Source organism: Phoxinus phoxinus (assembly GCF_949152265.1).
Source record: "Phoxinus phoxinus genome assembly, chromosome: 5".
NCBI lineage: Eukaryota > Metazoa > Chordata > Actinopteri > Cypriniformes > Leuciscidae > Phoxinus > Phoxinus phoxinus.
Genome location: NC_136880.1, coordinates 17,888,409 through 17,914,799, shown reverse-complemented (window position 1 = coordinate 17,914,799; position 26,391 = coordinate 17,888,409). Strand labels below are relative to the sequence as shown.

The 26,391-nt window shown below is 37.5% G+C and overlaps 1 protein-coding gene across 1 annotated transcript; it reads left to right on the top strand.

Annotated features, from left to right (window-relative positions):
• The first annotated feature begins 1,107 nt into the window (after positions 1 to 1,107).
• On the top strand, positions 1,108 to 24,869 carry ripk2 (receptor-interacting serine-threonine kinase 2). Its single transcript, XM_079612410.1, has 11 exons — positions 1,108 to 2,254; positions 6,134 to 6,287; positions 6,443 to 6,598; positions 7,592 to 7,749; positions 10,785 to 10,834; positions 13,524 to 13,685; positions 18,543 to 18,628; positions 18,806 to 18,898; positions 19,004 to 19,103; positions 20,268 to 20,486; positions 21,408 to 24,869. The coding sequence occupies exons 1-11, from the start codon at positions 2,064 to 2,066 to the stop codon at positions 21,782 to 21,784; spliced, it is 1,746 nt and encodes a 581-aa protein (XP_079468536.1). The 5' UTR covers positions 1,108 to 2,063; the 3' UTR covers positions 21,785 to 24,869.
• The last annotated feature ends 1,522 nt before the right edge of the window (positions 24,870 to 26,391 follow it).

The following is a 26,391-nucleotide window of genomic DNA, read 5'->3' as shown; positions in this document are numbered from 1 at the left end:
TTGAAAGTCAGTAGTATGTATGATATGGATACAGCTGGTGTAGTAATACAAATGTATATTATCGTTTACATAATTACAATAGTTAGCATTATGTACCTGATTTCACAATGGACAAATGCTTCTTTGAAATATATGACATGGAATTGGTCTGTAGGGGTTTTATTTTTTCTGTGAATAGAAGGAATTTAGTTCTCGAAACATTTTTATGCAGGTACAGGGGCTTGGAAAGATTTCTATTTTGCTTCGTTAAACCTGTAAAAAATGACCATAATCTAATAATGTTTTCTTTATCTTATTGTTTTTTCCAGTTACTTTTTAATGAAAGAAAACAAAATAATGTGTGATGTGGCCTACACATTGCATTAATATCATAGAATATGCTTGCCTCTTGGTGAGTCTGTTTTTGAAAAGGAAATAATGATTTAGGCAATGAATGATATTGCTAAATGATATCCAGATAAGGCATGAAACTGAAATTGCGATGTGTTCTTCTGTTGTGAAAACGGCTTCCCGGAGAACAAATGTGGGGCGTGACTTGATTTTGTCCATGGGGATGGTTGTGGTTTGCTTTTGCTGTGATGTCATGTGATTGACAGGTTGTCCCGCCCTCGCGCCATTAAACACATCATCAGAGAAGAGAAGAGAAGAGGTGAGCTACAAAAGGGAGAAGTTATTTTGATTAAAGATTATAGGGGCACATGATAAAAAAAGATAATGCACGGATAAAACATTTATAATAAATACTGCAATATTCCAAAATAGTAAATTTTTATTTCATGGTGACTTTTACAGAATAAGAAACAATTCCTCACTTAGTGCCAGGAGCAAAACGCTTCAAATTAGCAAGACAATCATCTCCATCCTCTGCATGACAGTTTGTTGTTATTGTTATCATTACTGAAACCCAGAACCACAGATGTATCTCAGGAGTGAATTTGTGTTGCATGTCAGCATACATTTCTTTAAAGTTTCTTTTTTATAAACTGAATGCAGGGGCGTATGTTTGTGAGGGGGAAAAACTCTTGGGAATTCCCTCCTTACAAAATAATGTAATCAAAACATGAACCTCACAAACGTCAGAATGACGTCTTTGCGTTGCGTTGGATCACGTTCAAATAGCCGTTTTAAAAACGTGGTTGGCAAAACATCAGTAGCAGCTACCTATGGAAGTCATGCCTTCAACTGTCTAGTTACCAACATTCTTTTAAGATATATTATTTTGTGTTCAGCAGAAGAAAGAAACTCATACAGGTTTGGAACAGTAGGTTGAGTTAATGACAACATTTACATTTTTGGACTGAACTATCCCTTTTAATAGCCTACGCTTAAAATATACAAAAAAAAACTGATTAGGCTACTTCACGGCACACGCTGTCTAGTGTATGTGTCAAAAAATGTTTTTATAATAATCAAATCCAATTAAATGTGAACCGTCTGACACCCGGAAGCTGAGGTCACAGTCGTGTGCATCGTGTGATCGGCGTTGATTATTCCCTCACCACCTGTATCCCGAGAAGTCCCGCCCTCTGCGACAGGATTGGCTGTAAGCGATGTATACGACGTCTGCGATTGGACAGTTGATCTGTCATTCAGGTCAAGGGCGGGACTAGACGGGTGGTTACCCAAAAAAAAAAACATTAGCGTCGCGGTTTTAGTCCGACCCACTCATAGTTCACACACCTGCGAAACATTTTACGAGCGCATTCCCACACTATAACCTCGTTTCGTCACCGTTAAATCTAAAATACCACTGATTTTTGTGGTTAATTTCCAGTTTGTTTTATGGCGTGCTGTGAATTGCGTTGTTTGGACTGGGGGCGTGTCTCCAAGCGCGAGCTTTAGGACTAATTTCTTCCCATCTTATTCAGTGACACTTTTAACAAGGAGCTATAATAATTTAGTCAAGCAGATGCCCCGATCTCTGGGTGATCTAGTACGCAGACTACCAGAACATGCGCGCTCTTTCCTCTCTCTGTGAGGGTTTTCAGCAGTAGCAGCGCGTTCTCGGTTCCCCTTTCTGTTGAAGCTGACCGGGCCCGTTTCATCTCACAATATCCTGAAACATGGAGCACGCCGGCTGCGTCAACATCTGCAGTCTCACCAGCACGTTACCGGTGATCCCGTATCGGAAACTAACGGACCTGCACTTCATCAGTAAAGGCGGCTTCGGGACGGTGTTCAGGGCGCTGCACAGCGACTGGCGCACCACCGTGGCCATCAAGTGCTTGAAACTGGATTCTCCGGTTGGTGAGAGGTGAGTTCACTCAGTACACTTGTGTTGTGATCTGCTGCCTTGTTACCTCAAATGCACTGTCCCTAAAAAAACACTGTCAACATCTGATTTTGTAGTGATCAGACTGTTGGGGCTTGTTCTGTGTGCCTTGATGGCTTCAGTCTGATAGGAACATACATGCTGGTTGTTGCAGGTGTTTAGGAAAGAAATGCTGTGCAAATCTGGTCACTGATCTAAACTAATACAGAATTTACGTGCATGGGTATGCGGTCAGACAGCATTGTTATACAGGACTTTGTGTTCAAGAGTTTTTACAGAGTTGAGGAGTAACGGGATACATGTAATGTAACGGCGTTACTTTATCCTGATACTCTGTACACTCTAAATTGTTATATCAAAAACAGTAATCAGATTACATTACGGTATGCTTGGATTACGTTACTGAATACTTTTTAACCCTCAGACGGTCTTCGTTTCGGAGTCACCTCCTGGGCCTTCCCGGTCAGAAGTGACCGGACACCTAAAAATTCAATTTCCTCCATCCCAGTAAAACCAATGCAATTTATTTTTGTTCTATAATATTTTTTCTTTTTAATTTTGTATTTTGAGAGAATTTGATTGAATTTATTAATATTTATGCAATATTTATGGTCTATTTTTGCCATTGAAAATAATACAATTTTTTTAAATTTTTTTTTTTTTTTTTTTTTTAATGCAGTATTTTAGTTTAATATAGAGTCTAGGCCTTCAAAAAAAAATGGTTGAAGCAGATTAGCGCCATCTGGTGAGAGTATGGAGAGAAAGCGTAGAACCATGTTGTAACCACTAGATGGCATAAACAGCACTCTATGGAGAGGCATGTGAATTCCCCAGCTGTTTAATGGACACATTTACTTTTTTTTTTTTTTGTGGATTTGAATATATATTTAAACAATCTCAAAAACTATAACTACACTATTTTTGAAATAGTGATTTAAAGTGTTAGTTTTTGCATTATGATTAGTCAAACCTAAACATTGTGTTAGAAAGCCTAGAAAAATTATCCTAGAGTGGAAATCACACAATCCACCTAATATGTCATCATGGCTTAGTGATATAATGATGTTTAATATAAATATAAATATATATTTTTTTAATATATATAAAAAAAATTAAAAAAATTATGAAAAATTATTTTTTTAATTTTTTTTTTAATTTTTTTTTTAATTTTTTTTTTCTCTAGATGTTTTAGAGTGTCACCCCTTTAATGCTGTGTACTTAAAAAAAATGTAAAAATTTTTTGGGGTGAATTTTTGTGTTTTTGTCAATTTCCCATTCATTTCCTATGGGGGTCATTTTTGACCAAAGACCACAAGTGTAACTATTTTTTTTATGACCACTTAACATGCTCGGATCATGACCTCAATTTTTTTGTGTGTTCACATACATGATGCCATAAACGTCACCAAGTTTCGTAACATTCCGATGAAGCTGTGATTTTTAAAAATTCAAAACATATTTTTTGTAATCTGAATTTATTGGTGTGTATGTGTCTAAAAGTGTGTTTGTATGTGTGTGTGTGTGGGTGGGTGTGTCTGTTTTGCACTCCTGATGTTGTAGAGTTTCCCCCCTTTCCTGCGGTGTACTTTTTTTTAGGATTGTGTCCGATTTGTGGATTGTACACACAAAAATGCGGAGAATTTTAGAATTTTTGTAAATTTCCCATTCATTTCCTATGGGTCGGTCATTTTTGACCGAAGACCACAAGTGTGACTATTTTTTTCACGACCACTTAACATGCTCGGATCATGACCTCAATTTTTTTTTGTATTCACATACCTAATGCCATAAAAGTCACCAAGTTTCATAACATTCCGATGAAGCTGTGATTTTTAGAAATTCAAAACAGAAAATTTTCCGGTCATAAATGACCGAAGACCGTCTGAGGGTTGTTAATTAAGCAATTTGTAGCTGTAATGGAATAATTTAAGTAGGCTAAATCTCCCAACTCTCTGTGTGTATACTATACATGTGTAACTTATATGAACTGGTCAAAAGTATGGAAATTAAAAATTATGTTTTTGAAAGAAGTCGCTTATGCGCATCAAGCCTTTTTTATTTTATTTATAAAAAATACAGTAATATTGTGAAATATTACAATTAAAAATAATGGGTTATACATGTATGTCATATATATATGTACTGGTCAAAAGTATGGAAATTTAAAAAAATTATGTTTTTGAAAGAAGTCGCTTATGCGCATCAAGCCTTTTTTGATAACAAATACAGTAATATTGTGAAATATTATTACAATTAAAAATAATGGACTTTACTTTAAAATATAATTTATTATATTTACAAAATTGTAACTGTAATGGAATAATTTAAGTAGCTTAACCCTCCCAACTATCTGTGTGTATACTATACATGTGTATATATATACACATAAAAATAATGGTCTTTACTTTAAAATATAATTTATTTCTGAAGCTGTACAGTATCATCATTACTCCAGTCTTCAGTGTCACATGATCCTTCAGAAATCATTCTAATATGCTGATTTATTATCAATGTTGGAAACAGTTGTGCTGCTTAATATATATTTTTTATAACCTATTATAAATTTTTCTAGATTCTCTGATGAATAAAACGTTTTTAAAAAGACCAGGGTTTGTTCAAAATAGAAATCTTTTGTAATAATATACTCTGCCATTCAAATGTTTGGGGTCAGTAATTTATTTTCTTTCTTTCTTTTGAAAGAAATTAATACTTTTGTTCAGCAAGGATGTTGATCACGTCTGATCATGGCCATTTGACTGGTTTAATTGGGATACAATTCTCAAAAACATCACTCATACCTAAAGAATAGCTAGATGCATGAGATTACATTCATAAAAAGAAAACAATGTTTTTCCTTACAGCGAGAGTGTCAGGCAACAGTTCCGTCGCGGCTGACTGGATTGGACTTCCAGCAAAGCGTCACTAAGCAATCAGTCTGATCACGGCCATTTGATTGGTTTATTTGGGATACAATTTTCTAAAACGCCAATTATGCAAAAGAGCATAATCATATCAACAGATGTGTGATAAATGAGCTAGAGAGGGAAGAAGACAAAAACTGCCAAAAATCAATGGTTTCTGAAACTTGCCAGAGTCAGACAACTAGCCAGCCACTGACGGGTCACATGACATGCCAGTGGCAGCTCCTGCCAGCCAGCTGAAGATTGATCCCCTGCTGTAAAAAAGTTATAGTGAAAATTTATATTTTGAATAAATGCTGTTCTCTTGAACTTCTTATTCATCAATGAATCCTGAAAAAAAGTTAAAACTTAAAAAGTTAGTTCTTTCATCAATTACTCACCATGATGTAGTTCCAAATCCATAAGACGCTGAATCCGGGAACACCGAGTGAAACAAGGTGAAAGAAATCCCCCCAAGTAAAAATAAATAAATAAATCCTCTCCCAAAATGACCCGAACACTAATTTTTAGTAATCTTTAGCAAATTCCCGGAGTAGCTAATATAATTTTTCATTGTGTATTATAATGTTGGAATGCCTCATCTTAACTAGGTTTTTAAACGATTGATTTTAGTTTGCAGTTTTTTTTGTTTAGTTTATTCATTTGTTTAGACCAATTCAGAACAGAATTTGAATATCATTCATCCATAATATGAAAATAGTTATAAGCTTATCAGTATCGCCTGAATTTTAGTTCAAATTTAAGTTGGACCTGTACCAAATAGTCAAGATTATCAAGGTTTTCATTGAATGAAATGAAAGTTATACAAGAACAAATCATGAATAATGGTTAAAAGTTGTGGAAACCCTGACACTCTTCAAACGCATAATATTGTGTGGTGGTAGAGAAACCCTACTAGCCCTTGTATAGTCATTAACCTCTCTTTTTCTTTTTTTCTCAGGGAAAGGAATTGCTTATTGAAGGAAGCTGAGGTGCTTCACAAAGCTCGGTTTAACTACATCATCCAGATCTTTGGGGTGTGCAATGAGCCGGAGTTCTTCTGCATTGTGACGGAGTACATGACCAACGGCTCACTGGATGAGATCCTGCACGAGGTACAACCGTACGAACAGCATTCCTTTACATGGCACGCTTTGTTTAGTCTTGTCGTATTAGCCCAATGCGTTTGAGTAATGCACAGTTTCACTTTCCCCTTTGTGGCACACAGGTTCTTGAATGTTCATTTCTGTGTTCTTGTATTGCGTTACAGAAAGATATGTACCCAATGGTGGCATGGCCATTGAGGCTTCGTATTCTTTATGAGATCGCTCTAGGGGTCAACTTCCTCCACAATATGACACCACCCCTTCTACACCATGATCTCAAAACTCAGAACATCCTGATGGATGGGGAGTACCATGCTAAGGTTTGTGCGTTCAGACAATTGGATATGAGATTTGTTCAAGATGTTTCCAAACCTGTTTTTTCTTTTTCTTTTTTCGCATGTGCATTCAGATGCATCATGTGTAAATGTGTGTCCTGCTCGCAGTTCCTGAGCTATTTTAAAGCCAAGGTGATCAACCAACCGTTGATCTTTTTGCACGTAACCCCTATTGGAATGCAAGTCATTGTTAAAATGTGCCGATATCTATATTTGTCTGAATGTTATCAGTGTCTGTATCTTGTTTAATCTTATCATTTACATCTTTTTTTGTTGTTGAAAGTTTCATATTTCTTCCCCAGTTTTAGTCTTACCACTGCCCCTTTGAACGCAATAAGTGAATACTTGTTCATTGGACATCAGCTATAACCTATTAAATGATTAGTTCACTAATTTAAAGTGATAGTACAACCAAACATTGTGTCATAATTTACTCCCCCTCATATAATTTCAAACTTGTTTGACTTTCTTCAGTGGAACATGGAAGGACATATTTTGAATAAGTTACTGGTCACTTTTCTACTTTATGCTGACACGTCAAAAATGACACCAAAAAAACACCATAAAAGTATCATGAAAGTGCTTTGTTTTGTGTACTATGTTAAGACTTCTAAAGACATATAATAGCTTTTCATTCAAACTTTTTAGTCATTATTCACATCCAGCTGTTAAAAGTCCCAGTTTCTTTTCATTGTGACTGGAAAATGGAAAAGAAATCCCAGTAAGTTTGTTAAAAAAAAAACCAAGATGAATGTAGCACAATGGTGCTTTTATTTTTTGTTGTTGTAATTTTGGATCTTGACTGACACAACTTCTTTGGATATCTAGAGTGGCCATTGAAAACCCATATTGGTTAATTTAAGTCAAACATTAGTCAGTATACATTTTTAAAATATTTTATTTAAGTATATTTTGTTGTAACTTCACAGTGAACTTTCTGATCTGAAGTGTGTCTTGTATGTCTGTGTTTGTGGATAGATAGCAGATTTTGGCTTGTCTAAATGGCGTCAGCTCTCAATCACTAAAGGGTCCGGCTCCAAACCTGCCGAGATGGGAGGCACGGTCATCTATATGCCACCCGAGGAGTACGAACCTTCCAAGAACCGCAGGACAGATGTCAAATATGACGTGTACAGGTCAGTTTCTGTAGATTCTGTGAAGCGTCCAGTTTGGCCTGGATGAGTGAACTTCCTCCTGAGTTTTCAATGATTCCTACTACAGGATTTTTACCTACTGCTCTCTCAGTTCCCATATTTTTTGGGTAGCCCTTTTAGACGTTCAGCTGTTCTCAGTGCACCATGGCACCAGTCTGTTGCTGACTCATCAAAATTCCTGTCAGATTAGGGACATGTCTCACCCTCATTCTTCAGAGTCTCTGTGGTGATTTTAAAATGGTGATTTCCATTTTAAAATTGAAACCCTAAAACACATTTTTTGAGATGTTAACCGATATGTACTGGTGGCACACCACTGAAAACAATGCACTCATTGTTTATTAATAAGGGGGAAGCCACTTTCATTGCCACTTCTGCTTTGGACAAAAGCTCATATCTTATACACTTATACCTCACATTTCTTGATGTTGGTTCAACTTTTTTAATCACTGCGTTGTATTACGCCCATTTCAAATATGATCCATTTGTAGTACGTATGCAGTCCGTGTGTAGGAGCAGTGCATCGATTTCCAACACCAAGTCTTTATTTTTGCCGTGCTACACGTGCAGAATTAAGTGATGGCAGTGGTCGTCCAATATATCAGCCAGTATTTTAAATATTGATATTAGCTTATCTGTTTGTTTGGACACAGGATTTTTATTTTGACGACTGAACGCCAGCGGTGAGCGCACGGCGCTCCCATTCTCCGTTTTCTTTAGTTTATGGCCTCTGTTTAACAGTTCTGTCTAACACATTATTACATAGATCCCCCTGTAGTCAATAATTTTATCCCTTAGAACTCATCTTTGATCACAAAAATTACAAATGTAAATGTTTTTTTCCTGACAAAAATGTCTTCATGCCTTGAAATAGCTTAAATGTAACTCATTTAGTTCTATGAATATGCAAATCAGCCCCGCCTCCACTCACACCAGCTCAGAGATCGCACGTTGACCTGATTGGTTACAAGGTAGTTTGTGGCGTCAGAAACACCAGCGATTTCAAACCGCATTTTTGAGACTGTCTTTCAGGTTCACTGCCGTTTTAAAGAGAAAATACTCAGCGGCGGTGTTGATATGAATTGAATTTGCACATGGTTTGTCTTAAAGCATATTAAAAACACCTATGGAAGCTTGTTTCCACCACAGAATAAAACATTTTAAAAGATAATTGCGACTTTTCTCAGAATTGCAAGATATAAACTCGCAATTGCGAGATATAAAGTCCAATTCTAATGAAAGTCTAAAGTTTCTCACAATTCTGACTTTATAACTTGCTATTGCGACTTTGTCACGCAATTGTTAGAAAAAAGTCGTAATTACCTTTTCATTTAGTTTTTATAAACTGTTACGGAAACGATCTTCCATAGAGACATAAAAACAACATTTAAAAGCTGGATTTTCACCACGGGGGGCTTTAAATGAAGTAAACGGTATACGAAAAAGTATTGTAACACTTCTCTAATATATCATTAGTAATAAAAAGGCAAACACCGCCTTCAACAAATATGCATTTATATAATTTAAACAACTCTTTGAATATCTAATAAAACACTTAATTTCCAAACCTTTCAGATGTTGTCAAATCCAGCTCTGAGATCTTCTAAAGTGTGTGTAGCCTGCATGAACGCGTGCTACTCTGTGTGTAACGGTCGGTCTGTGTGAATTGAAGTGCTGACAGGAGGAGAGTTCGGCTTCACTGAAGACGCACGATCGACACAATTGAAACCCTTGATTTCACACTATGCTGCACTATTCAGCTGACCACTATTGTCATATTCAAGGCAAGCCATTTTTGCTGTGTGCTGTATTTAAAATTAGTCTTTTATTTGAATTTTTTTTTTATTCCCAGTGCATTTGGGTTTGAAATCAAAATAATTAGAAATAATAGCTAATAGTATTTTTGGTATAAAGCTGTTGATCATATTATGTAAAATAAATTATAATGAGGCCTTTGCTCCTCATACGTTCTGCAAACAGATCACGTGTGAAACGGGTGATATGTGAACCGGAGCAGGGTTTCTTCATAGACGTGTCTATATACATTTAATATGCTCCAAATATGAACCAGCACTGTGTATGCACACACTCAATCGTGTCTCCTTATGCCACTGATACAGTGGTATGTCTGAACATGAATGCAATGACACAATGATTATTCAGATATAGAACACACTAATGGAAATCAGAAATTCAATGAAGAATGAAAAAAAAAAAAAAAAAAAGTAACTATGCCTTTATTCTTTCTGTGTTAAACTGATGTGTTCATAAGTTGTCAGTAGTCTCAAATGATGCGATTATTTTTGTCGTAGGGTTACATTTTTAAAATGCATCAAAGTGCCCCAAAATCTGTTATTTGTCAGGGTTTTTTCTCCAGTCACATTTTAATATTCATTACACACAGGTTGTTTTCTTTCCTTTTATACTCTCACTTTTCCACAGTTTTACACTCCCATTTCTTGAGTCTTCTTTAAATCTGAGGCATGAACTGCAAGTGTTTAAACAGGAGGGTTTCATTACACCTTTGGCTAGAAATCTATAAAATAATCCAAGTCACAAATGAATGGAAAAAAAAGAAGAAAATCTATTGGTCGTCCGATATGCAACCCAGTTTTTTTGAGTGGGAGAGAGGAATGTAGCAGCCAGTGTAGGATATTGGAAATTTTGGGTGCTGTTTTGGAAAACTGGGGAAATTATATAACAGAGAAAGATAAGGGGAAACTTGGAAATTAATCATAAACCAGTTTCTGGATTCACTCATAGTTCACCAATACTACTTGCAAAAGAGGCCTTTATTTTATTCATCTACTGTGCTGGTCAAAAAAAGGAAGTGATTTAGGAGCTAAATGTCAACCTGCCAACAGGCCTGGGGTTTTGTGATTAGTCATAGGGCATGTTGAAATCCCTGGGCTGATTGGACAGTGTTTTATCTCCAAAGGGGATTGCCAGATGTAGTTTAGAGACTGCATGGCAACAGTGAAACCATTCACTCATCTGTTCTATGCTTCCTCTTTCAGTTACGCCATCATCATGTGGGAAGTGCTTTCGAGACGGATACCATTTGAAGGTAAGGGTCCGTTGAGTGATAGAGAAGTGGACCAGTGAATTTCATGACGTATTTTGTTAGGCTAAATTTTTCCACACTTGAATGTGGCCTTAATCTGTTTTTGTTGTCTTTTAAACCTCATTAAAATAATGGAGTCATTCTTTTGGATCAGATCTTTTAAATTAATCTAGTTTTCAAATTTTCCAAAAAACATTCACAATTCTGATTGAATTGGTTTCAGCGATTCTTGGGTTAACAAGGAGTCAGCCCGAGTGTTTCTTAAAGTCCCTGTAAAGTCAAAATTAAGTATGTGTTCTGAGTTTGTCACACCACAGGAAAATGTGTTATTAGCCACCTAGCCAAATTTGAATGATAAAAAAAAGTTGCCAAGTAAATAAAATAAGCTATCAAAATTTTGATAAATGGCTGCGCTGAAACCACGGGACGGGAGGATGAAGGCCGAGGCGGGAGATAGTCGGTTCGGCCGCATTCACCAGTAACAGCGGATTATCAGTGAATCCCAGTTGTCTCCGACGAAAGTTTATAAAACTATCCCGTGTAAAATGATCACTACAGAGCAGAGTGTTGGAGGTGATCCTCAGCTCTCCATCAAGGTGGCTCTTCACAAAACTAATCCACCTCTTCTTGATATGGTCATTTTTTCGGGCCATTTCACAGTCTTTGTAATTTGTTTTAGCAATACATTTCTAACATTTATAATGCGTTTAGAATTTTATTTTAGAATTGCCTTTACAGGGACTTTAATAAACTGGAAACTATCGTATGATATTTTTATCAACAGTCACATGAAAAAAAGTTTATTTTAATAACAATAATTTATTAATTTCATTCTAGAGATGTAGGCTAATTTTAGATTTGTTATTAGTGCAAATATTTGAGTTTGACATCACGTTGTTATTTTGAGCGGAATCTGTTGATTTTAAGAGTAGTTTAATTTCTTTGTGTGCTTAAGACAACAAAACATAAGCCACTTTTCCACCGCCTGGCCGAAAGGATCTAAGAACGGTTCCAGTTATGTTTCCAGGTGAGCCTGGTACGGCACGGCACGATTACAAACCGTTCTTGCCCGTAATTCTCGGCACGGCAGTCTAACCGTGCTGGTAGAATTTGTGAAGTGACGTCGCCAATCAGGATCGGTCACTTCTCTGTAGCTGGTAAAGCATGCTATTTGAGTGACGTAACCAAAAATTTAAAGATTTTATATAGTACTCATTGGAAAATTAAGTTGGATCGGCACGGAATTGAACGGTTATGCAAAGAGAGCGGTTTGGTCCGACGGTGGAAAAGCGCTATATATTACATCATTTGTGTTTTACTGTGTGTGTGTGTGGTTTTGGTACAGAACTGTAATGTCCTCTGAATGAGCTCTGAATGTGAATATTAATATACATACAGTAATATACCATGAACGCTAATCTCAATTAGAGTGGAAGCAACAAACAAATTAGAACTGGAGCACACGAGACTGCAATAACCACCCTAATTAACTTTAATAAAAGGGCATAATAAACAACACCATGTGTCTACATATGGTTTTATTAGACCGTTTGAAAGGCTGTATTATGCCACTGAAACAGTGCCTCTAATAATGAATGTCAGTCAGACTGCTTAACCTGTCAGACTAATACCTGACATTGCTTGTGGGCTTATAGACTAATTTAAACTCATGATTCGCCATTGAATTCATGCATAAAATAGAAATTTCTGTGATTGTTTGTAAGGCCATGTTCACACAGCAGCAGTTCTGTGTTTGAGTCTTTAATACTGTTACGTTCACCCATAGTTCAGTTATTTACGGGAGTGACCACCTCATTCTATAACCAAACTCGCACCCGTGCAAATTTCAGTACTCGCGACTGCATTCTTGGAAAACACGTGCTGTGTGAAACGTTATATGTTTGGCAGCAGTTCTTCTAACCCTAATTGATGGAGTGTGTAGCGCTTCATTTTTTAAACAACCATGTAGGAAGACACATCCTGGCCATATTGCAGTATCACAATGTGAAGATTCATCAGGATCAAATTGTGAAAGCGTGGTTGGGAGGGAGCATGAAGAATCATTTTCTCACATGAATCGACTCCTCTCAAATTCTTTGCTAGTCTTTGGGATTTGCTGGAGGAGACTTTACAGAGTGCTGGACTCTTGCATTGTCAATACAAGATCTTGACCAAAAACGAATGCTGCACTTGATGGAAATAAATGAGGGGATGATATTTCCATCAAGAGGTGCATACATTTTTGGCAATTTGAACCTGAAGAATCTTGACATTGTGATCCTGGAATATGGCCATGATGTGTCTTCTACATGGTTGTTTAAGAAATGAAAATCTACACACTCCATCAATTAGGCTTAGAAGAATTATTGCCATAAATATAACATGCTATAAAAATAATAACCACTGCAATATTATAAAGATCCAATCATAGACTCTTAAGCATTTGCCTATTTAAATCCAAACAGCGACTTCTTCTTTTTGGGCCAGGCAGTGTATAATAGCATCAAATTCAGATTCATTGTGCAGCCCTACTCGGTACTAAGCAGATTATGCGGTCATGTTTTTGATGCAAAACCATGACACAGAGTTCCCCTCATGATCACTTCCTTCTCCATTTGATAAACTGCAGCGGTCATCTATCCAGGCAACGTTCAACATCCTGACATTGTCCTTTTGTTCACTGTGTGAGCAGACGCCACCAATCCCATGCAGATCATGTTCGGCGTCCTCCGAGGATCTCGGCCCGACACAGGCCTGGACACTCTGCCGGCGGACATTCCCAGTCGAGAGACCCTCATTAACCTCATGACCTGCGGCTGGACCGCCAACCCAGACGAACGCCCCTCCTTTCTCAGTGAGTGTCAGCCTGTCGACCTTTGACCTTTCCTCTGCTTTTCACAATCCCTGCTTAACTCATGCTGTCACAATCCAAAAGGGTGACCTGTTCTTGTGGTGTGTAAAATATTTGAAACGTCCAACCACAATTCTGTCATTGGTCTTTACCGGCAGTTTTGTTTGTGTTTTAAAATGTTGAGTCATTTCAGTTTTCTTCTGACGATGTCTCTTTTGCAAACCCTGCTACAGATCAGGGGAATGAGGAAATGACCGTGCCAGACAGAGAGAGCAGTGGGGTCATCTTCATGTCATTTATTCAAATAGAATGATCATTTAACCAGATATGGTTTAATAAAATGGTAATCACATCAAACAATGTGAAGGTCTAATATCTAGATTTAGGCATTGATGTTTTATTTCTCAACATGCCCTATTAACAATAGACATTTTACTTCCTGATAAACTCTAGGCAATGTTGAGTAAGAGCTTTTGACGCTGACCTGAGTTCGTTTGAGGTCAATAGTTTTGGTGTGAAAGTGGTGTTACACTCTTAAACTCTTAAATATGTGTTAGGGCCCTATGAAATCTGTTTGTTTTTTATTTAATGGTTCAATTAAATTTTAGTAATCAAAAAGCATGTCTAATTAACTGAAATCATGAAACGTATACAATTTAACAACAATTTATTAAACGTTGAACAAAAATGACATTACGTTTAGGACCCTATGAAATGCGTTGTTTTCCCCTTAAATTCAGTGTTTTCTGTTTTAAGTTTTCTAGATTCCATTTAATGGTACAGAGACGCAGAATATCCAGGATTCATATTTAAAAATCGTTTTGCTTTTTAATATTCACAGACACTGGTCTATATCGCTATTTGATTTAAGTGTACTGACATGCTTTTTTTTGTATCCATCAAATGTTACGTCCGTCCGTGTTTTCCGTATCACTGTAATCACTGTTCTGATATGGTTCACAATAGAGCGCTGCAGTGACAACATATTTCTGTAGGCCAACCGAGAAGTTAGCGTCACCCTGTTTCCCTGGACAAAAACACAATTTTCCATTTGCTATCGGATTATTGCAGAAAATAAGCTCTGTGATCAATACCGGTTTATGATTCCTACACTCTTCCTACACTACAACTTTTATGAAATTTGAAGTCTAAATGCAATCGTCAGAAGTAAAAAGCTAAACGTGGGCTATAAATGAACTACACAGTCGCAAGACTTCAACGTCACCATCACTAATCTTCCGACAGCTCTTTAAGTCTTTGTTTCAAAATATTTCCCTGATAGTTAGTTAGAAAAGTTTGCTAGAGCACGATTATAAACGCAACGAGGCTGTGAAAGCAGACTAGTGAGTAGATGAGTTTTCCTGTTCGGCATGACGTTTAATGCCCCCGACAACCTCTATCGTCCCATTTACTTGTTAAAAGACCCCCTGTGTTCAAATCAAGTGTTTAATGTTGTTTATATGTCTATGTGGTGTGTTTAATACGCTTTAAGACAAACCATGTGCAAATTCATAAGTCAACACCATTGCTGAGTATTTTCTCCTTAAAACTGCAGTGATCTAAAGACAGTCTCAAAAACGGTTTCTTAGGTCACAAACTACCTTGTAACCAATCACGAGGGGGGCGGGCTTTAGCATATCATTAACTGCTGCAAAGCAGAGGAGTCTGAGAAGCCAGGTTATTACAGTATATTTTTTGTTGAAATAAAAAATCTGGTAGATTTTAGCAATAGAGCAGGTGTATGATGAATATCACGATGTTATGATGAAGTATATGCCTTTCTCCACTGACATTCTGAGTTGTTCAAAGCGTTTCTGATGATTGTAAGAAAGTAGCTCTCTGTCTCTGAGATGCAAACGGGAACATTATCAAACAGCTAATGATGTGTTGCTAATGTTATACAAACCGCCAAGCAAAATGCTAATCATATTAATTAACTTCGTCGGACGTTGTAAAGAGCGATACTATTGTGCAGCGTTTACCTCAGTAAGTTGGCCGAGCGATTGGCTCTCTGAGCTTGAGTGAGTGGAGGCGGGGCTAATTTGCATATTCATGGCTCTGCGTATACTTAATGGAGCTGCGTATACTTAATGGAGCAAGGGTGTAGTTACTGTACATTTCAAGGCATGAATAATAATTTTTTTACATGTGTAGTTTTGGTGATCAAAGATGAGTATTAAAGCTGCAGGTCTGGCAGATTGAGTGGACTAGGCCAAATTTTGAATGTTTACAACTTTCATGCCCCTCCCCCACTATCACAGAGCACCCTGCCATCAAGTTTGTGCTCGTCAGTGCGTGTGCACCAGATTTTCTGTGAACGTGCCCGTCTCTTCAGCATCGATCAACACCATGGAGTACTCGGAGGTATGCTGCCCCTGTACGCTGTAACATGCGCGAGGGGGGATCTGTGGCGTGTGCACAAACTGTGATTGACAGTCAGATCTCACACAGCCCTGCGCTGACTGGACCAGAAGAACCGGGAGCGGTGGATTTTTGCAAAACAAATAACAGGCTCCAGGTGGAGGTAGAAGCGCGCTTTTTTTTTTCTTTTTTTTTTAGAACCGGCTGATATATGTTGTTCTGTCAGAGCATAGTGTCGGTTGCAATGAATATGATCAAAAAATTCTTGCCGACTGCAGCTTTAAGGAATACAATTATTTACTACGGGGGACTTTACCAACTGCCTTTAAGTCAAGTAAAACCTTAAACACACTTAAAATGTGTTAAAATCTTGTTTTTTCTTGGATTTGACCTACAAAATGACGTCACACATGCACAACTGGAAGTGAACCACTGTTGATAGTCAGAGAAACAAAAAACAGTTAAATTATTGAAAGATAACTCAAACACTCAGAAGGTAAATATTTTAGGACAAGGGAGGTTCAGCTGACAAAAAAGTTTGTGAATGCTTGGTGTATAAATTCACACTTACTAAAGTGTAATGAGACTTGCTCTCATTAAATTGCTGTCAGAGAGCAGCTCACATTCTTCACATCTGTTGTAATGAATTGACAGCAGCCAAAGGGACAAAATGGTGGTACTCGATTTGAACTTTCTTTTTATATGAGCGAATACATCATGAAGGCATCTTTCAAACAATGTTTTTGTCTTAACCTGAATCACTGTGGTTTGTCTATAATAAAGTGTTTATATTCAGGCTATTTTAGACCGGGGGGATGCCAAGCGCTGCAGAGTAGTTCAGTTCAGGTCCTCTAATAATTTCCCAAGGGAAATTTGGTTGCAGCATACAAGCATAAGACAATCCCATACAAAATGCATGTTTTCACAAACAAATTACCCAAAAAATTGAAAGCCGAGGAGATGAACGTCTAAACTAACTTGTTTTACTAATAGGAGTTTTTAAAACGAGTACCAGAGGGCCGGAGGTGAAACTAGTGGTGCTTGGGGTGGGAATCCTCTAACAATATACTCTGGGCTTTTCCCAACACATTGATACAAATGGGCCATACTCATCTGCTGCTTCCCAGTTATTTTTCTTTCCTGACTTACAATTCTTCCAAGACAGTTCTTATTTTTCACGTTTATTAAATTCAACCAGCACAACCATGAAAAAGATAAAAGCGAGTTATAGGATCTGTAAAACATACACATGACCTTAGTTTCCTCAAGCAGTTGTATCTCTGCAGACACCTCTTACACAGTGCTTTGGTATTTGGAGAAAATACTATTTATTATCTAAAGTAGTACTCAAATACTTCAACTGCCCAGCATACTCCACACCCATTCCATTGACCATGCATTGAGTCTGTAGGGCTTGTACCATTGGAAAGCCCCATTCACACCGCCAGTGACTTTGTCGTTGTATGTCGCTAGTGTCTGTACTGCGAGTCGCACATACCATCATGTGTGATGTATACAACTATTTGAATTTAATTTGACTAGGAATTAGGCTCAAAAGGAACAGTATGCTGTTGGGAGAGTGTTTTTATTTTACCACAGCAGTGTTCAGTGGATTAAATCATTTACTAGATTATCGATCGATCAATCAACAAATTAAACTCACTCATACTGTCATAAATTACTAAAACGTCATTCGAATTCGACAAAAAAAAAAATAGTTTCTTGTCCCTAATAGTCAACATAATGCAGGGGAAACATGCATCATAAAATTACAACACTCAAACTATAAATGTATGAATTAAACTCACTGAGACTGTCGACAGTTTCTTTTCCATGCATCATTTTATTATATCCATGTATGTGGTTACAGTCAAATCATATAAAACGGTGAAATCGCATTCGAACTCTTCTGTCTTGCCTGCCCTCGAGACGGTGACGTGAGCTCCACTAAAAGTCTTCTTTCCTATTGGTTGTCCCTTGCGAAAATCGCTTCTCATTTGCATAAAGTTGAAATTTCTGAACTTTTGTCTCGCGTCGCTTGACACGCCCACATTCTGTCGCCAACGGTCACTGTCACTGAATGGCCCCGCTCCTTTGAAATGAATGGGATCGTGTCACTGCGTGCCGCTGGTGGTGTGAACGGGGCTTAATAGAAACTACCGTGAATATTGAATTCTTGCCAAGTCCTGAGGTAATTTGTTCTAGCACAGACTCCAGTGGATCAAAGGCAATAACACAATTACCCCAATTTTCTGCTTGTAATATCCTGTTGTAGCTGCGAGTCGCCGCATGTGCAGCGCCACAATAACCCAGTACCAGCGTGACGCGTCATATACATAAACAGATAGAAGAGACACAGGGGAAAAAACACACTGAACACAATGAACTGATGGAAATAAAGATAACTGTAGAAACTCTGGATTCAGTGTTCTTCTGCAAGACTCATGCAGTTTTTTTTATTGGCTGTAGCTGAATAGCTGCTTTGTCTGTACCTTACAGGTTGTCTTATTGAACTGGAGCCCATGTTGAGAAAATTTGATGAGATTGATGTCTTGGAAGCGGTGTTGGAAGTCAAACGAACAAAGGTGAGTCTTTAATGGGTTTAGACTGACCATGGATGTATAATGCCAGGACTATTTTTGTTCATTCCTGACTGTATTAGTCTGGATTTAGTTAGTGGAATTAGTTTGATTTGTATCTTCAGGTTGTGAGGTCAAAACTATTGAATGTATTGTCATTTTTTCTTTCCTTCTTTCCATCAGTATATGAGGCCATCAAGCGGTTGCTCATCAACTCAAACATATGGGAAAAGAATTGAGGAAAAAAGTGTGAAGGAGCAAAACGTCCCTTGGCCAGTAAGTTCCTGTATATATGTATGTAAGTGCTGTGTTGTTGTTGATTCAGAATATAACCAGAGATGAGAACAGTCGAATGAGTGTCTTCATTTTCTTCTATGACAGGACAACAGTTCCACATCTGGATCAGGCTCTTGCTCTTGCTCTTCCCAGGAAGCAGAAATCTCCCATCCGGGCTTCCTTACCATATCAAATCCCTCTCAAGGCAGGACTCATTTCTTCTAAAAGGGATAGTGATAGAAGTGATAGTCTGCCATCATTTACTCGCCTTCATGCTGTTCCCCACTTGGATCACTTAATTTCTTCCATGGAATACAAAAAAACGTCACAATAGGGCTTTTCACACTTGACATGGTTAAACCTGGATCATTTTAAACTCCGGGTAACTGGAATCCTGGGTTGTCTTGCTTCACATTGCTCATACTTAACCTGGGTTAACAGTTATTCCTGACTATTCTTAAAAGGATAGTTCACCCAAAAAGGAAAATTGTCACTAATTACTCGCCATAATGTCGTTCTAAACCCGTAAGACTTTCGTTCGTCTTTGGAGCACAAATGAAGATCTTTTTGATGAAATCTGAGAGATTTCTGTCCCTCCATTGACAGCTACGCAACTGACTCTTTGACTCTTCAAAAAGTTCATAAAGAGATTAACTTTAGCAGTTTTGTCCAAACTTTCTGAAGAGACTCAATCACTTTATATGAGGAACAGATTGAATTTAGGATTTTATTCACATATAAACATTGATCAGCGAACATAAACAGAAGCTCAACCAAACCTGCTTACAAACCCATCAATTCATATGGATTCGTTTTATGATCTCTTTATTAAGTATTTCAAAGTGGTAGTTGCGTAGCGGTCAATGGAGAGACCGAAAGCTCTCAGATTTCTTTAAAAGATCTTCATTTGTGTTCTGAAGATGACCAAAAGTCTTACGGGTTTTTAAACGAGATGAGGGTGTGTAATTAATGACAGAATAAAATTTTTTGGGTGAACTAATTCTCTAAAAACTCAAATTTCCCTCTCTACATTCCTAAATCCTGGGTTAACATTATTATTTGCCTGTTTGCTTTGTCAGTGTCATTGATTGTAAAAATGTAATAGGCTAGTCACGTGAATATGAAATAACACTTGAATATGAAGCACGAGATTGGCTGTTGGTTGTGAAGCATCTAGCCTTAACATTTGAACAACAGAAAAGGTGTATTGTTTAGAATGACAATAACCCAGGGTTAGGCACAGTGTGAAAAATCCTAACGAGTAAATGATGACAAAATATTAGGGTTGATTCTCTTTATATTCTGCTTTTTGTATTTTTTGTTTTAATTGGTTTGTTTATTGTAGCTGTTTTTATATCATCATCATCAGGTGTGTCAGGTGCTCAGGCTGGTCCGCCGTCATCGTTAATATCCCTTCCACTTGATCCTCCAAAACCTCTCATGGACCACTTCTCCCGAAACAACCTCAGCGCTGAAAACCCGACGGCACAGCCCGTGTCCGACTTCAACATACCTTTTAAACCACATGCGCCTCCGAGTGAAAGCGATCTGGCTCTTATCATACAACCCCTGCAGCTATACCCACAAGGTAACCACACCTGTTAGCCACAACCTATCCGGGTCTGAGGCATCTGCAGTGTCTTTTTTTTAAGTTGCTGCATTCTCTGACAAAAATATTCAAAAGCGGTCACCCCAAAACGTACACATTTTTACCTAAAGAGTGCATATTAGTACCTCAAAGGTACCAAAAGTGTACATATAACCTAAATAGTACATATCAGAACCTTTTTTAAAGGGTACTACTGACCCAGTGAGAGCTCTTGTACCCTTTTTTTCTGAGAGTGTATCAACTTGTTTCAGAGTAGGGCTGGGCGATATTACAAGGTTAGTTAGTCAGTTAAAGGGTTAGTTCACCAAAAAATTTAAATCATCCCATAATTTACTCAAACTCAAGCCATCCTAGGTGTATATGACTTTCTTCTTTTAGCCAAGCACAGTCGGAGTTATATAAAAAAATATCCTGGCTCTTCCAAGCTTTATAACGGGAGTGAATATTAACTAAGATTTTGAAGGCCGAAAAAGTGCATCCATCCATCATAAAAGTAATCCATTCGACTCCAGGGGGTTAATAAAGGCCTTCTGAAGCAGAGCGATGCGTTTTTGTAAGAAAAGTATCCATATTTTTTTACTTTATAAACGATAATCGCTGGCTTCCGGTAACGGCCGTATGCGAGTCTAGTTCTTCTTTTTCTGAATAAATAAAGCAGAAGTGTTATTTCGTTCTAACCAGTAACCTTTTGAAAGAAGACCTCTGGAGCCGAAATTAAAAATAGCTTACTGTCTTTTGCTCCGAACAAACACTTCCCTTTTTATCCCTGATATATCAGATATTGCGACGTTTTTAAAGGCGATACTACTTCTCGCCCAGCCCTAGTACAGAGTACCAGTACTTTAGACATCCCTTGATTCGGGCTCATCTTAATGTCCTGCTCCTGACTTGTCTTTGCAGATTTTGCCACAGCATTGGACTTTCAAGGGCCGGCGGCTCGCTGGATCGCTGCTCGAAGGGAGGAGGTTGTGCGGCAGATGACGGAGGCGTGCCTCAATCAGAGTTTAGACGCTCTGCTGTCTCGTGAGCTGCTGATGCGCGAGGACTACGAACTGGTCGTGAACCAAGCCACACGCACCGCCAAAGTGCGGAAGCTTCTGGACACGTGCGAGCGGCACAGCGAGGAGTTCTGCCGTGTGGTGGTGAGGAAGCTCCAGGACAATAAACAGATGGGCCTGCAGCCTTTCCCTGAACTCAGCACCACCAGCCCTACTCCTCCACCACCGTATACCGCCCCCCTCATCACCAACTCCTTCAACAACACACCAAACTTCTGACCGTCTCCCAGTCACTGCTCTTGAACCGGACCTCTGTGAGTCCTCCTTTCAGTTAAGGATGGTTCCTGTTCACACGCTCTTGCATTTTGCTTGTGCTGCTTGGCCGATACTTTGTGTGCCTGGACAAGTGCTTTTGCCTCGGTGGTTAAGGTGTAGGTGCCTATGACGCACTTTGTTTGGTATCAGCAGTTGCTTTACACGCATCGTACAAGACCGACTTTGGTCAAAATAATGATTTGGCACATATTGATTTCTTACATGGTGGTTGTTGAATCACTGACTCAATGCCTAAATTCTTGATGAAACTGAAAGGGACCTGAACCCAAGCAGTGGTTTCACAACGTCACGTTTAAACCTTTATTCCAGCCATCGAAAGAAAAAAACAGTAAAACATCCAAGCAATCGGTCCTATCTTGTCATTTGCACCTTCAGCAAAATAGAAGACTTGAATGAAGTTGTCAAGAAAGACGCACCCTCCTGTTATGCTCTTTTGTTTTCATACACATTACTGCACCGTTACACGTCCGGACTTGATGATAAAAAAAGTTGTGTGAATCAGCAGTTTCGGTCTTCCTTTTGGTAAACCAGTGCTTGTTCTTCCCACAGTGGTACTTGCAGTCAGTGATGGTTGTTTCGCCATGCGTTTAATGCTGTCAGGGTAAGTCTGCCATGTGGTGGACGTTTTGCAGATCTAGACTTTAGTCAGGGTAGATGTAATATCACAGGGTTGACGCTGCGAGGAAAGGATGATACTGTGTGTTCAATGGGTTATAGATTGAAAAAAAAAATCAGTCTTAAGAATTAGATGTGACCTTGAACCTTGAACGTGATCAGATTAAGTTGAGTCTACGAAAACTAAAATCAATTTGCACACCAAAGGTTTAATGGTTTGGCCTTAAAGGGTTCAGTTTCAAAAGTGAAAGATCTGTTATCCTTTACTCGCCCTCATGCCATTCCAAACATGACTGAGTAATGTTTTGTCTTTCCAATGAGTCAAATGATCAAAACCAAAACCATTGGGCTCTATCTAAATTAATCGTATAGACAAAAAAAAATAAAAATCTTTAAAATGATTCTTTAATAGTGACACCGGTTTGGAGCTAAATGAGGCGAGTAAGTGATAAACTAATTTTAATTTTGGAGTGAACTATGCCTTTTAAAATGATACAGGGTGCCAACAAGTTAGCTTTAAAAAAAAAATCCTGATTTTTGTGGTCTTTCAAGAATTTGTAGAATTGATTGTTTTTTTGCCCAGACGCCAATAACAGACCCTTACCAGACTTTTTTTTTTTCTTTTTTGGAACCAATAAGGTGACGTTCTTTCACGCCCTTTACTTTTGTATTGTGAGTCCTGTAGCATCCTGTTCACAAGCAATATTAGACCGCACATACGATGAAGACGCAACCCAGGCAGAATAAGGCAGCACACTAGAGTCTGTAATTGAGTTCATACAAACTTTCCCAAAAGTCAACTTCTCCGTTACGGCATAGCATGTCAGTCAAGATCATTAACTCAATATTAAGAGATCTAATAATCGGTGGCTTATCCAACCATATGCGGCCCAAAGTGTCTTGGATTAGTTACTTCTCAGTAAATATTGTGCCATCTGCAGTATGTAGCCTGGTTTGCACTGGTTACCATTGACACCAGATGTAGCAGCAGACGTGGAACCTTTTACAGCACTTTCAGTTCATAAAACAGGCTCAAGTATGAAGTAACTATTAAATATACTGATGCTTACATCACAGCTGGATAGATTTTGAGGAAAGCTACAACTGGCAAGATGCTTTTATCAAGAAACAAATGATATCAAGTGACTGCTTATACAAACATTGCCAGTTTAGATCAGCAGTTTTTCCTCCATGTCTTTTGAAGATTTGATTTCCAAAATGAATATGCTTCAGGTGCAGTGTTATAAGTTTAAAGTTATTTAGAAACTTAACCAAAGGGAATGCCAAGAGTTAGCACTGTAAATATGGGCTCTTCAAGCAGAACACAGACATTCTTGATACTGAATTCAATTTGTGGCAATGCTTTTATCATTGACTTTTTTTTTTTGCGTGACCCATGAGCTTGATGATACATGAAGCATTTTATAAATGTTTTGTATTCCACTGTTCTCTTTTTTTTTTTTTGAGTCATTGAGTTCCTGAGCTGTTGGGTTTTGCATGTGTCCGCGCTGTAACTTCCCCTCTGTGCAAATAGACATTGTTTTGGAGGCCTTGTCGTCGCAGTGATGTATTTCCCCTGATTAGACTGATTACATCGTGTGTCCCTGGAATTGGATGTTTTTTTTTCGTGTTTCCTTCTCTAAATCGGTCACGCTTTAGTTTTGGACTAGTTTTGGTTTTGGTGGGTGTCGGATAAAGACCTCGCTGATTTAGAAATTGAGTCAAAGTGCGAAACCAGTCTTGATAAGTTGGTGTTTGACACTCCTTTTCAATGCAAGAATCAGTTTTTTAGTACGGTAATCGTTTGATTTTTACGTTGACTCTTCCAGGGTTTGGGACCATTTACTATATAAAGAGTATGTATGTCCTGCTATTGTTTTGTATTTATTTATAGTCATCACTAATCTTTAGTGATATTTTACATGCATCTTAAGTCGTTTGTAATGGGTTGTTGTGTTCTTTTTTTTATATAGTTTTGAAAATCTTACTTTTTTTTTCTAAGTGCTGTGCCAATCCAGTGATGCTATGAGGCTGAATGCATCTTTAGATTATGCTGAATATACTTTAGCACACATCTCAGCAATATATCAGCCAAATACTGTATTGCCTAATGGCCTGTTTTGGGTATAGAAAATGTTGCCATTTCATTCATAGAACATTTACAATTGTTATTTAAACCACACAGGCTGGGGATTCATTTGAAATGACTATTGCTGTTCTCCATCAATGTTCATTTTTGCCTCGGAGACTTGGGAACCTAAATGTCTTGTCATCAAATATACAATGACAATAATGTATAGGTGTATGTAGCAGTGTATGTAGCATACGTCTGTGCTATAGTAGCTACTATATGAGGAACTTCCATAAAAAATGGGAAATTTTAAAGTGTTATTAAAATGTGTTGAATTTCCTGAATGTGTGGGTTTTCTTGTTTGTGTTTCTGAAGAGTCCTAAAATAAGGAGTGAAACTCCGAAAAATTGTAAGAGTTAGTAGGCTCCTAAATTTCACAGGTTCACAATTTATATTTCTAATTTGTGAATATAACGCCAGATATCATAGAAACCAGGTGTGCGGTGTAAGGCGACTACCATAACAACCTAAAAAACACTCGATAAAGATTAAATAATGCAGATGCAGGTAAAAGCCCAATAGAGAACTGTGTACGATATATATTTATATACTTGTAATTTGATTATATTACATTTTAAAATGCTGATAATCCTATTACAGTTGCTATTTTTGATTACATGATCCCTAATTACACTCCTTAATTATTTTTCATGTTTTAACATGAAACATGTTTATTATTTTAGCAACTGCATATCGGAAAACTCCTGACAAACACATTTATTATTCGAATTATCGCTCAGTGAATCAATTAACCCTGTATTGCTCTTCTTTTTTTTTTTTTTTTTGCAAGGTTTTATTTTTCTTTCAAACATTTATATTATTTTTATAACTTGTCATTTTTAAATATTTATTAAAAATGTATTATGGTTTATTTAATTCGTCGAACCCCGGTTTGGGAAACCCTGATATAATGTAGGCTAATGCACATGTTGTTGATGATAAAGAAAATAATTTATTTTCTTTCTGTCTGTATGTTATATCAATAATGGTACGGTATTATCCCAATCAATTCTATGTAATAAACGAGTAAGGTCAAAAGTCATCAAAATTTGGTATGATTATATTACCTAAAATGTGTAATGTAATGGATTGCTTTACTAACAAAATATATATCACTGTTTAAAAGTTTGGTGTCAGTAATATATATATTTGTCTCTTATGCTCACCAAGGTTGCATTCATGTGATTAAAACTACAGTGCAAACTGTAATATTGTGAAATATTACAATTTAAAATAACTTTTCTATTTTAATATATTAAAATGTGATTCAAAGCTGAATTTTCAGCATCATTACTCCAGTCTTCAGTGTCACATGATCCTTCAGAAATCATTCTAATATCATGATTTGATGCTCAAGAACATTTCTTATTATCAGTGTTGGAAACAGTTATGCTGCTTAATATTTGAATGAAAACTATGATTTTATACCTGAAGTGTCTATCAATTTCTATATTTACAGTCTTTTTGATTGATTTAATGCATCTTTGCTGAATTAACTTCTTAAAAAACAATCTTACTGACCTTAAACAGTGGTGTCTAAGTATATAGGCCTGCACTTCTCGTTGTGTGTGAATCTGGTGACAAATAGTGGTTCTTTGTCAACCAATCAGTTTTTGCGGGGGAATAAAGTGTGTTCACTGAATGCGAGGTCAACTGGAGCTCTGCCTCCACCTCTTACCATACGATGTCCCCGTTTTCCTGAGTAAAACATTTCTTAGCAGCTTTGTAAACCGGTTTGAAGAAGTCCTCTTCTGAGAACTAATCATGAGGTGATAAATCCTGAATACAGGCCCTGGTCACTAAA